This window comes from Mchenga conophoros, linkage group LG14 (genome assembly GCF_057382185.1).
Source record: "Mchenga conophoros isolate Kocher_MC1m ecotype Shallow Benthic linkage group LG14, M_conophoros_male_GT1.1, whole genome shotgun sequence".
NCBI lineage: Eukaryota > Metazoa > Chordata > Actinopteri > Cichliformes > Cichlidae > Mchenga > Mchenga conophoros.
Genome location: NC_140539.1, coordinates 33,830,508 through 33,843,412, shown reverse-complemented (window position 1 = coordinate 33,843,412; position 12,905 = coordinate 33,830,508). Strand labels below are relative to the sequence as shown.

Here is a 12,905-nt window from a genome sequence, read left to right as displayed (position 1 = left end):
TCTGTGGTGACCATTCAACATATGTCAGTTTCTCAAGGGTGACTAATTACCTTTAATGGAGTATGGTACTATATTATAAAATAAATTACATTGTAATCCATCATAATTTCTGGGGAATTACAGTTACATTGAGATTGTAGATGAATATCTTTTTGGTTAACACCAAAATCTTTCTGTAGACAGACAACGATCCGATCAGTATGTTGGTTTGCATGATTTTACACTGTAGCTTCAGTTAGTGTATTACTGGACAATGCAGGTCTGCAATGCAGCTGGCACAAATTTGTCTGCCATACCATCCAGAGGAATGGATTAAAACAGCTGTGTCTACATCAAAACAGGCTCAATTCATTTGGTTCTCTTGTCTGTATTTACTCCCCCTCTCATCAGCTTGTCAAATCACTCTAAGAAACCCGTCTAGCACGTCTATGACCAGCTGATCACACCAAAGCAGGTGGCTTTGTCGCTGGACAACAGTTCCTTTCAGTGCTGGAAATTCAACAACATTTTGCCTCAGAAATCAGAAAAGGGCACTAGCATGACCGTACAGAGTAAATCATGGTTGCTCAGGGGGAAAACATCAATGAACTCAATGTGAACCAGAGGAAAAGATCGAAAACCAATAATGTCAAGTCAATTCAGGCCAACTCAATTGTAATCTATAACCTATTACATGCAACATAAAAGTCTTATTAAGCAACAGGTGGTGTCACATTATTTATGGTTTTGTTTAATTAAAAAGGGTAGTGAGAATGAGACATTAAACACCTCCAGTGGTCTTCCACATGCACACTTGGCAAGGTAGGTTAACAGGTAGGTTGTATAATCATCCTAGAAAACTTGACCTATTTCTTCTGAAGAGCTATACTGTCTCGGTTGGTTCTGTATCTTCATGTGATGCCTGAAAGACTTAGTTATATGGAAATCTTGTCAGTGAAGAAGCTTCTTGAGGTTCATATTAATTGCAGGTTTCTCTCAATGTATATGTAAATTCCAAAACAACTTGAGTTGCACTATAATTTCCGTACATAATTCGCTTAGGCGCTGATAAATATTCAGATTGGGTAATGACTGTATGATGATGACTGTAAATCTACAAGGGGTGAGGGTTAAGATTCTCACTTTAAAAATCAAGATTTGGCTGTTTCACAAGTTTTCTGTGGCATAATAGGCACAGTGTTTTGAAGGGTGGGTTTGTGTGAGGAAAGGGGGCCACTCCTATAGTTTTCCTTTTCACCAGGTTGTCTGTCTTAGACTTTTCCCACAGAGTACTTCTAATTGATCTGTCAAAACCTGTCATAATCACAAAAGCAAAATTTGATGCTTCTGACATCAAAGTACCTTGAAAGTGTTTCTTAGGTGGGGTACTCAAAACAGTCTATAGAGAAGCTTACTGGCATAAAGGAATTAATTAATATTTTAATGACAAATGAAGGCGAAACCTTCATAGAACGTTTGTCAGACCTGCACATTTTGCAATGAAAAGAAATAAGAGTTAATGAAAGAAATTAAAGTCACTCGGAACAATGAGGTCATCAATGAAAATGTGAGACTCATAATGGTTGCTGAACAATGGTTTTCCCTCTTCATACCTGCAAATTCTGTTTAATCTGTTTTTTTCATCCAGTTTTCAAAAAGCTTTTGAATGACAATATGTATCTGGGTGATGTGAACTTTTCTACTCACGTTACATCAAAAGGTGAAGCATTTAATGGTTGAGTGGTCAAACAGTGAGCTGAGTGCCAGACTTCATATGCAATTACTTGGGGGGGGAAACGTTTGTTCAAGCTATAAAGACGCTGAACTCCCTGATAGTGAGTTTGGCTGTCAAAGTCTAATTCACAGCAATACACAACATTTAATTATAAGAAGCACACACTGATACTTTGGCTCTGTCGCCCAATGAAGTGACCAAGCAACCTCTGCCCGAATACCAAGCTGTTTAAGACCAGTTGTAACATTCAGATATGCTGCATAACCCACAAAATCTTTTCACTACATTTGAAGGTGAAAAATTATCCCTGATCTCATTTCTCGTTCAAATAGTCCATTTCGTAGCTTTTCATCGAGTTCATTCTCAAAAGGAAACCCTTGAAAAGCTAAACCCGGAGCAAAAAATAGCAGCGAACAATAATTAGAACTATGTCATTACAAATTGCCTGGTGGCTCTGCAGATGCTGATCAGTATAATTTAAAGAAACAGCTAATCATGATGATTGACAGGCTTTGGGGCACGAACTTGTCCAGCTGAACTGATGAAGGCACCACCAAGAGACTTTTTTTTCTGGTATACGATATGATTAAAAGTTGTAGATAAGATTATTTCTTAACAACTTGTTTGTATTTATGGACATTTTAAAAAATGTAGTTCATAAAAGCATGTTTATAAAGAAGCTATCTATACACCAGGATCTGCTTGGGCATTTTAACTTTTTATTGGGGAGTTGGGGTGGGGGGGAAGGATTGCTTATCTATGCATTCTCTACTCACTGTGTAATAAACCTGCCGTGATGTTTTCTTGTTTTGTTTTGGGGGGTTTTTTGTTACTTTTATCTATCCAGATGTAAGTTTGCTGAACGTGCACCTTCTTTTAAAGCAATGGCAGCCATAAAACCAAACACATTAAATCCTGTAATGTGACCATTAAAGCCTCATTTTTATACTAATCACCAGTCAGGGTTACGATGCCTTGCTCAAGTAATCTTCTGCAGTAGTTGTGCAGGAAGAAGAGCGCATTATTTCCCCTCTCTCCATGACTTTCTCTGCCCAGATGCCTAGCAGTTTGACCTTGGGCTTATGACAAGTATCAAAGTTTGATTTAAATTCTCAGCGGTGCTGATAGGTGGTGACCAACTTGACAGTTACGTGAATCTTTAATTATTCAGAGCCTAATAGCGCCATTTTTTTTTACTTCTTTAGCTCCTCAGTTTCTCACATACTGTAGTCCTTGACAACAGTAAAAGTCACTGCAACCTCTGCACACTCCTGATGACACTTCACATGTAAATAGTGCTGCACATTCAATCTTATGAGAGTAACTTTTGTTTTCCTAAACTACAGCTTGTGCTACAGTAACGTTTGCAATAAGCAGATTGGAAAGCTATCGGGCTGGTTGAGGCAGAACATCCAGGAATACAATTACATAGTACTGGTTCTGTGCTATTTAAACAGCCTAATGCAATATAAGGATTGTGTTCTCATGGAAGCTCGACAAGAAATTAGAAAAAAATGTTCTAGTGGCCACACAGACCGGGAGCCAAACATGAATAGGGAGGCTATGCAGAATCAGTGTGACCATGGAAAACGAGGTTTCAAATTCCAAGGGCATGTTCAGAATACTTTTTCACCAAAGGAAGTTTGAGGTTTAACTGCACTTTCATAACGTGGAAGAGCACATGAGTGGCCATCTTACTTTATACTGGCTGCATATAATACACCCGATATATTAATATAAGAGCATGTGACTTGTATTCAATTTTTTTGCCATTAACACAACCAGTGATTGACTGCTGTGATTTTTTTCTTGCTTTTAAAGATGCTATTGGCACTATTTCACCATCAATTATTATTTTAATCTTTTCCAGATGACAGCACATTCCAGTACTGACAATATAAATGAGGTCTGAATGGAGTATACTCAAATCTGCTTAGAATTAGAGACAGTAAAATTTGGGGACTTGAGAAAATTGCAAATTTCTTTAATGTTGCCAGGAAGTAACTTCAGCGGGAGGGAGCATTGTAAAAAGCGGTTCCCGTGCAACCACTCCAGGCTCTGCATGTTTGTTATCGTACATTCAGACAGTACAACTTCCATGGATTCAGCAGCAGTCTTCAAAGTTGGGATGAACAAATTATCACTGATGAGAATCACTAGATTCCCATCAGTGACAAGTAAGTTTGTCACTGATTAACATAAAAAACACTGCTTGTTAAAATGATGAAAACATGTCTTGAGGTTAAAAGTCTGTGAGAAATTAAGCTGTTTATCAAACTCGAGTCACACTTTGAAATCTTCAGCACTCATTTACTAAGCTATAAACAGCTTCATTTAACATACTGCACTTGTACTGTGTGCAGTGATTAAATAATAAAATGGACAATGTCAAAGACTCTCTGCACAGCATATTCAAAGTACAGATAAAAATCTCTGACAATACTTTTATAAGCAACAAAGTCCTTTTTCATATCTCTGCTGCAGTGCAAGCAGGGATATGGTCGTTTATTTATATGTCAAAAATTGCCCACTGACAATTACTTTATTTATTAAGAGGGAAATTAATTACACACATGGATAATTATGTTACATGTCATTGGCTTCACTTGGAGAATGTGACATTTCTATATTCAGCTAACTTTATTCACCGTCTTTGTGACAGTTGCTTTGGACAGCTGTGTAAGACGAGGAACACACACACACACACACACACAAAAGGCTCACGGCACTAAACTGACATTTTTGCGATTTAAAAATTCACCTGAAAATCCAATAAATGAAAATAACTTTCCAAAAACAAAAAGAGACCTAAGCTGGTTCGCTGCTCTTAAAGATATATGGAGGTAAAAAACATCACATCACTCTTTTGTTAAAAATATATTTGGGCTTGGATTTCATATGAAAGAGACAGATACTGCCAAAGTTGTCATACCTTGTGTTGGATCAGGAGAATAAGCAAGGAAAAGAAGTAGGGGGAGGAGCTTACCTGGATGTCATCAGATGTCAAGTGTCCCTTCATGTCACTGTTCTTCTTTTTGGGTGGAGGAGGGGCTGGTTTGTGCGCAGGTGGGAGGTCAGTCCTGTTAAGAGAGTAAAAAGATAACATGACACTCAGCACAGTAAGGGATCACCACTCTTTACGTCCCTCACCTTCTACACCACTCTATAATGAGAAGTCCTGCCTGCACTTGCCTTTTTCACTCTTTCCTTGGATTTTGATAGATCTCGTGTTGGTGGCTTTGTTGCAGCAGCAGCCATCCCTGCCCTTTCAAAGGCTCTCGCTGGAGAGACACTGTGCTAATGAGAGTAGGCTGTAATTGGACTGAAGTGAGGAGATAGGAATGGAGGGGGTATAGGGGGCAGGGAGAAGGGCATGTGTGAGTCAAGGGTGGTTTGAGCCTCATCCAGAGTGCCACGCGGACAAACACCCTGCCTACTGTGCAGCGACTGTTTGTTTGACATATAGTCCTGAGCTGTGACACGGAGAGCTCGGCAGGCGGCTTCAGCTCTCCACCTTTTTCAGGATCCCTGGTACTAACATCCTCTAATCCCAAGGCACTCACCCCACCCCTCTGTTGGCACACCTGGGTAAAAACAAAGCCTCAAAAACTGAACACCTGTGCTAGTTTATACGCCGCTATTAACAATGGAGTAAGCAACCGTTTTCTGTAAATCACCAACAATCAAATTTCGATGGAGGTAAAAGCCACTCTGTACAGAGTCATTCTGAGTTATTATAGAAAATTACTGAAATAAAATGTGATCAGGAAAGACAGCGGTAACTGAAAGCATTCTGTTGAAATAGTTTGATGTGTATCTGTATAATTATTTCAGACAAGGAAGCAGAAGGGTTGTTGCTACGGAATCGTTATAAAGAAAACCCCTTGCCTCAAACACGCTGGCAGTCAGATGTCATCTGTCGTATTCTGACATGATATCAGGAGTGATCAAAGATAATGAAGTGGAGCACAGACACTGAGCTGTGTACCTACATGCATTATCTCCAGCTCCTCCCGCCTCCCATTCGCACTGGTTCACGTCCTTATTGAATAACATGACCTTTCCGCAAGGCCATGCTGCCGTTTTAATGTGCAGAAAATTTGTGCATGAGTGCACCTCTTAACTCTTTCTTTCACGCTCATTATTTCCAGTCCGTATCACCTTGTCTCCAGACAGGGCTGCCGTACCACTGCCAGATTCATGTGGCACCCTCCTCAGCCTGCCTGCAGCACAGAGGCACAGCAAATGCACAGAGAAGCAGCGTGCAGCACACTAGCTCTTCAACAATAACGCCTTCCGCTGCGGAGCTTTGAGAGGAGAAACATCCATTTTTTCCTGAGACAGATAATTATGAGTCTTGTGGGAATGCGGTTTTCACAGGTACAGCAGTGTGCTCATTATAAAGTATTATAATTCACTGCTTATGACTGACTGGATTCTGATACAGGTGAGAACTTAAGACAAGACAAGATCATTTGTATCCATGAAATGTGTGATACTAAGTGTCATTTTTTGCTTCTGTCTGTCTCGTGTATGTGAGACAACAGATAACGGTCTTTTTTCAGTTTGCTGAAACATAACACTAATGAACATCATGCAATGACCTAACTGGAATTTTATAAAAGGACATGCAGCATTACAACATTATGCCTGACTGGATTTTGATTTTACTGTAGTTTGAGATAAATCAGTTATGCACCATCGGGATTCGACAGGTTTATTCAAGTAGGATGAAATCTGATTTTTTTTATGTATGATTTGCTGAATTCGTTTGAACTTACGTTTGATCCCATAGGACCTCCAATGATTGCATTTTATTGCAAAGGAGCTTGTTCAAATAGGTAGTGTGCTGGGGCCCCTTATGCGGAGTGAGTTTATTAAATCTGACCAAACATGAAGAAATTCCCTCGTCTCATGACTACCACCCCACGGCAACAACTTTCTCCCTGTCATCCAGCTACTTTTGTAATCACATTACACACAAGAAGCAGTCTCAGGAGAACATCAGTGCATAGACTGTCACTACTGTTTGACACAAGGGTGGGAAAACAGACCAAAAAGTAGCACAAGCGTTTCATGAAGTGCTGTGTGTGCAGAGAGGGAAAACGTATAGCACAGCTACAGCTCACGCAAGATAGATATACCAAGATAGATATACAGCATGTGTGTTGCCGGTCATTCAGTCGGCATATCAATTCCGTATTTGATATTAATAATATAAAGAACTTGACATGTATAGTATATTATTAATGAAGTATACTTGTAGGAGAGGAAGTAAAAACAAAACAAAACAAGAAAAGGTCAAAAGTAAAATGTATTTTTAAGATTTAATGGTTGCATGTTATGATGTAGCAGCCACTTTTGAAAAATATCCAAAAACAACTCTATCCACCATCTCTGTGTTTTACTGTGAGTCAAACCAGTGTCCATTAGCACCACAATCAAAAATCAAGGAAAATAAGCAATCATTATCTTGCAGATTACTGTTTATTCTAGTTTGGGTTTGAATGTCTTAGTTGAGGTCCATAATTTCCTTTAGCAAAAATAATTTGGAACTCCAAGTAATTGCTCAGATCTTCCACAGCAACACTCTGTGTTGTGCCAAAAGAAGTGGTCAGAGGATCAGACAGATTTTAAATTAGCCAGCTGTTATGCGTGGCCATCTAAACCACATTATTGGGAAGTAGAAGCAGAATGAACATACCTGAAATATTGATATCAAGCTCACATTTATTCACACAGAAAATCCATTATTATTCTCACGGCAAGTAAGTTGGGTTAGTTTTAAACTAAAAAATATGTTTTAATATGTGCACATGCTCTCGGTTTAAAATTCCTGGAAGGAGAAGCTTTTTGTTCAAACTGCAATTTTGGAATTTGTAAAGGTGTAATGCATAATATATCAACCCCCTGAAAAAGACTGAATATTGGAGATGTTTTCTGCTAATATTTGTACGTCAACATGTAAAAATGAGCGAAATATTCACTGCTACAGATCTGTGCGCTCTTCAGGAATGCAGATGATGCAATCTCAATCAGTCATTAATAAGCTACATTGCAGTCCCGCACAGCTTGACCACCACATGTGCATCTCGTACTTCCTTAGTGCTGAATGTGATGCAGGCAGCATGGGGGCGTTGGATCTGTGAAAACGCAGACACTAATGAAAGCTGACAAGCAACACAAGCCCGTGGGGAGCAGAAAGCACTGGGCAGGGAACCATAAGCTACATTCAAGTTTGCAGTGTTTCCTACTCAGACATCCACCTTGAAGACCTTGCTCCTCCTCGCTCTGTTGGCTACAAAAAGCTCAGGGCAGCTTAGGGGGAGATTTAAAGGGGATAGCAAGGAGAAAACATAACTAATCCTTAAACTGAGAAGAGTAGTCTGTGAGGGAAGATTTACAGCAAAGAAAATGACTTTTACAATGCACTCACAAAAAAGTGACTTTCCTATCTGAAATTTTCGCACCATTGAGGAAGTCTTCAAGCTCACACTCAGAATTAAGATGTTCTCGAAGGTGACAGAAAACCCTCTTTCCGTCCACTTCATGTGAGAGAAAGTGAAGTGTCGCATTCCCACAAGCGTTTGGATTAGAGAGCCACCGTATGCCTGCAGCCCTGCTCGTGGAAAAAACGTGGAGTGTTTGAGCCGATCCTCGGTGCTCTCATTGATTTCTGTTGATCACAATCTTATTTGGCAATTTAAATGCTAATGATACTTTTAATTGCAAGACGGGATAAATGTGATTTGATCTTTAGGAGGCAATTACTTTCATGCTTTGTCTAGCTCCGATCTTTTCAAAAGGCGGACAACAATTACTCTGCAAAGCTCAGCTTTTTTTTCTCCTCTCACAAGAGAAGAAAGGAAAAAACAAGAATGAAGCAAAATGGTGTTTTTGTTCTTTGACAAGTTTATCAAAAACTACTTCTGTTGCTGGGGGAAAATTTTGCTCTTTAGAACACTTAACTTTACAGTTGTACACAAACAGTCACTTTCCAAACCTTTTTCAACACCTCAGGCAATGCTACTAGTGTACATACACTACTATGCAAAAACATAGATATAAGGTGATTGTTATAAACATTTGTACTGCATGTATAACTTTCTGTGCAGAGAAACCAAGCACCATTTTATGCATAAATAACAATAGCAAATAATTTGAAATCACACCGAGTACAACACAGTCCATGTTGAGCGACTCAGAAAGACAAGACAGTTCTACTTTGGTTACAGCTTAAAGCAAGAAGGTGTCCATTAAGAAATTACCATTTATCACATTTAAAAGGTCTCCACACAGCAAAAGTGAAAAGCACTGGTGACCAGTTTATAGACCAAAGGGTACACAAAAACAAATCACGTCTCCACAAATCACTTCTGCTAACGTTACATCTCAAAATGAAATCTAACTTCATTGACTTAGTAGTACTGTGTACTCCTTGTTTGTCCAAATGTCCTCCAGTAATGCTACATTTCAGTCTCAGAACAAGTTTGAAACCTGTGCTCAGTTCAAATTAATCATGGTTGTGTCGTGACATGGGCTCTCGGCTCATGGTTAAACATCCGTTTTACATTCTGCATGCAATACTTTTCAGATACTTTTGTAAATATGACTGGAAAATTGGCAACAAAGTGATTTATGCAAGCAAGTATTTACAACTGTGTCAACACCAGCTGTATGTCAGGAACACTCAAAAGATTGGGGGGGGGTTTGGCCACAATTGGCAGTGCTCTTCTGCATTTTGGAGGTCATACATCACACCCGGGCAAAAGACGATGAACATATTATTCTGAGAACATCGCCTTTGACAATGCCCATCTATTTTGATAATCAGTTGACTATTGTGCCAGTGCAGCCTCTAAAGGGCCAGTGATTTATTAGGATTGACCAATTTTGAGTCACATCATGTGCTGCTTTGTTAGGGCAAACAGAGGCGTGACAGGCGGTGCAGTCAGGCATGTTATCAAATGCCCAGGCTTGATTAACAGCTCATCAACATGCAGAATTAAACAGTCTGGCTAAATGCTTCCCCTTTACTCTGACATTAGACACTCATATACAACTATGAATATCCCCCTACATTGAAATATGCCCCACACATTCTTTTGCAACTTTTCTGCATCCACATAGACGGTTAAACGAGAACAAGTAAACAGTTTCTGAGTAAGACACTGAACATATTTGATGACAAGCCACAGAAAAATGACAAAAATTCATATGAACAATTAAAGCTTTGAATCACATTTCACTACATTAAGCATTACATGCCAAACTAGTGGGAAACAACAACATTTACAGCACTGGCACAACTGTTGTCATGCATATTTGATGAGAGTCATGCAAACAAAAGGAGGGAAAAGAGCAAAAGGTGGAGGAGAGAGGTTGGACAGTGTGGTCTGTCAAAGACATTATCACTCAGCATCAGCTTATGTAAAACAAAGCCTGTATAAGCTTGCGGATTTCTGCTTGATTAACAATTTGATATGTATGTTAACTCTCATCTCGCCTTGTAATTCTGTTCTGTCCAAGCTCCCTGAATCGGATAAACTCTAAGTGGAGCTGGATTTTCCATCTAAAGAATTCTGATAAGGTTTAATTGGTCGTGGAACTGTTTTCATCAAGCTTTATTTTCATTCTTTCTTTTTTCCAAACATCATTGTCGTTATTTGATGTAAGAGTTTATTTTTGCCATTCATCAGATTGACATGTAAAGCCTAAATTTCACTCCAAAGTATTTATTTGCTGTATGCTGTCAAAGCAAGCAGAGAAATTGCTCAGATTTTAGGCATCAAGTGCAGTGTGACTCGTTAGTGAATGATTATTGATCATTTGCTGCTTTCAGCACTCACAATGGTGTGCTCAAGTATGTCACTTGCAGGCCACCATTACATGCAGGCAACAGAATAGAGGATCCAGGAGTACAGGGATCAGCAGGGGATAGACTGGGGTCAGGAGCCTCTACTTTCCTTGTGGGGGACTCTGGCTTCTCAGGACCCTGTGTCACACAACTATCAGCAACAGCAGCAACAGCAATGCTGAGGGAGTGGAGTGGGAAACAGAGAGCAGTTACTTTGGCATCAGAGTGAGAAAGAAAGATAGATTAGCAAGGCGGGAGAAAGAGACAGAAAGCAATGGGAGCGGTAAGAGTTTGTGTGCTTCATTTATCTTGAAAGACAATGCAGAGAGCTAAAAACAGTGTGGTTTCTGCGTCTGTGTGGCCTCAGACTTGGTGGACCTGCTGCCACCACAGAGCACCACAACGTGCAGCCGGCGGAGACCAAAAACCTGGCAGAACGCCTCGTCTGATGTTAGCATCACCGCTTTGAATAATCAAATAAGCTAGAAGATTCTGGAGGGGGACCTCTAAAATAAGCATTGTAATCTCATCATCTGAATTGATTAAAGGCTCATGTGCACCCTGAGCCAGATTCTGCACACCCCCCCAACCTCAGTTGTTTTGGTAATAATCCCAGGGAGAGAGATAGCCAGCTCATGCTCACAGCAGCATCATTCCCATGGGAATGTGGTTTGAATCTTGTATATTCAGAATAGCCAAGAGCATCATGAAAACCCTTGGCAACCACTGAGCTATCTGTCCTGGCCAGGTGTTTTAGATGAAGGGAATTAGCAGGACGTAACTTGAATGCGTGTTTCCTTCTTCATTGAAAACAGATTTCTGACAATTGCTCCAAACCAGATGGCAGAGACTTTTAGTACCTCGAAATAACGCGAAAAGCTATTTTAGATTTTCACAGCTCTGTTGCTTATTGTTCTCTCAGCTGCACCCTCTGCTACTTCTGTTTTCTCCTTTGTGTATGGGCAGCAGCTGGCAACGCTGCAAATTGTCATAGGCGCTGGTTTGCAGACAGAACAAAATTACCTGGTTGGCCGGAGGAGGTGTTGCAGAGTAAATAACATCAGAGTTACAAGGCCCCTTAATGTGTCTTCAGCAGTTTGAATGTCTTAATGGATGCAAGAAGAAGTCTTACACCATCTATTTAAGAATACATTACAAAGTTTACATTTGTAGGATACCTCACCATTAGATCTGCATCACAGGCCTTGCTAAATTGTGCTTGATTTGAGGTATATCTATTTGCAAAAGCAGCGATGGAAAAGAAGTCGTTCATACTCTAATTACTGTTTAAATTAAAATGAATTTGCATAATTCTACAATCGGCTGACCCGACCTCTGGACCTCCTGCATACTTTAAAATCTCAAAGTAATCTCCTTTAACTTCTCGACAATATTGTGACCATCCAACAGAAGCAAATGTTTCCTGAGAAGACTCTGCAGTACATACTCCTGCAATCAGCCGTGATTAAAACAATAGTGTTTTAATGGGAAATGGGCTCATTGCAGCCCACATTACAATCAAGCAACCACTTAATAGCTGCTTTAATAAAAATCATTGATTCTATCTGCTTTGGTAAATGAAGATAGACATTCTCTTTTTTTTAGTGCAATTAAATTCATTTTCATACCGTGACCTTTATGAAAGGAGACTGCTGGCTCCCAGAGTAAATGAGAATGAGACAGTGACATGTCTGCAGCATGTTCCTCCGTCTCCAAACACATTTACTCCCCTAAAAAAGAGTTTCGTCCTTTTCGAAGTGTTTTTTCTCTCGTGGAGTGACAAAGAGTGCACACCTAATCTTACCACCTGTCCATCCCCCTGCAATATTCTCTGGGAGAGGCTTGATACTCACAGGTCATTATCTGTCTCAGTGCGGGTCTTCTGCTGCCGCCGATGGACCATGACAACAGTAACAGCTACGCCAATGATGAGTCCAATGGCAACAACACCTCCAAGGATCCCGATAACACCACCTGGGGGACCCTGCGCCATTGGCTTCTCTGCAGACAAGAGGAGAAATAACAGTGTCAGAGTATGTGCTCTTTGAGTAATTGACACTGCCTGGATGAACTTTAAAAAAAGAAAAATCAACTACAGCCTCCAAAACAATACCAATGACAAATAGACTTCTATGTTATCACAGAGGGAGTCCAACTTTATGCTGTTATTAATAGAAATCTTGGACAAAAGGTTAAAATAATTCAAAAGCAAAGCAGCAATGCACTCAAGAGAAACAAAAACAAAACAACAGGCTATTGTCCAAAGAAAACCTTTACAAACCATTTGACACAACATATGTCAGACTTGAGGTTTTTCTCTCATAAAACACATCC

General features: G+C 39.9%; 1 protein-coding gene across 10 annotated transcripts in view; it reads right to left on the bottom strand.

Moving 5' to 3' along the window:
- nectin1b (nectin cell adhesion molecule 1b) overlaps positions 1-12,905 on the bottom strand; it is a 162,779-nt gene that overhangs the window by 24,108 nt on the left and 125,766 nt on the right. For 6 of the 10 annotated variants that reach the window (XM_085244059.1, XM_085244055.1, XM_085244060.1 and 3 more), the window contains exons 6-8: positions 12,425-12,572; positions 10,683-10,749; positions 4,701-4,796 (exon numbers count right to left, since the gene is read on the bottom strand). In XM_085244059.1, the coding sequence (XP_085100185.1) occupies positions 4,701-4,796; positions 10,683-10,749; positions 12,425-12,572 (311 nt within the window). Of the gene's footprint in view, positions 1-4,700; positions 4,797-4,906; positions 10,750-12,424; positions 12,573-12,905 lie in introns of all 10 variants that reach the window. The other 4 variants (XM_085244057.1, XM_085244062.1, XM_085244064.1 and 1 more) reach the window with 2 other exon arrangements.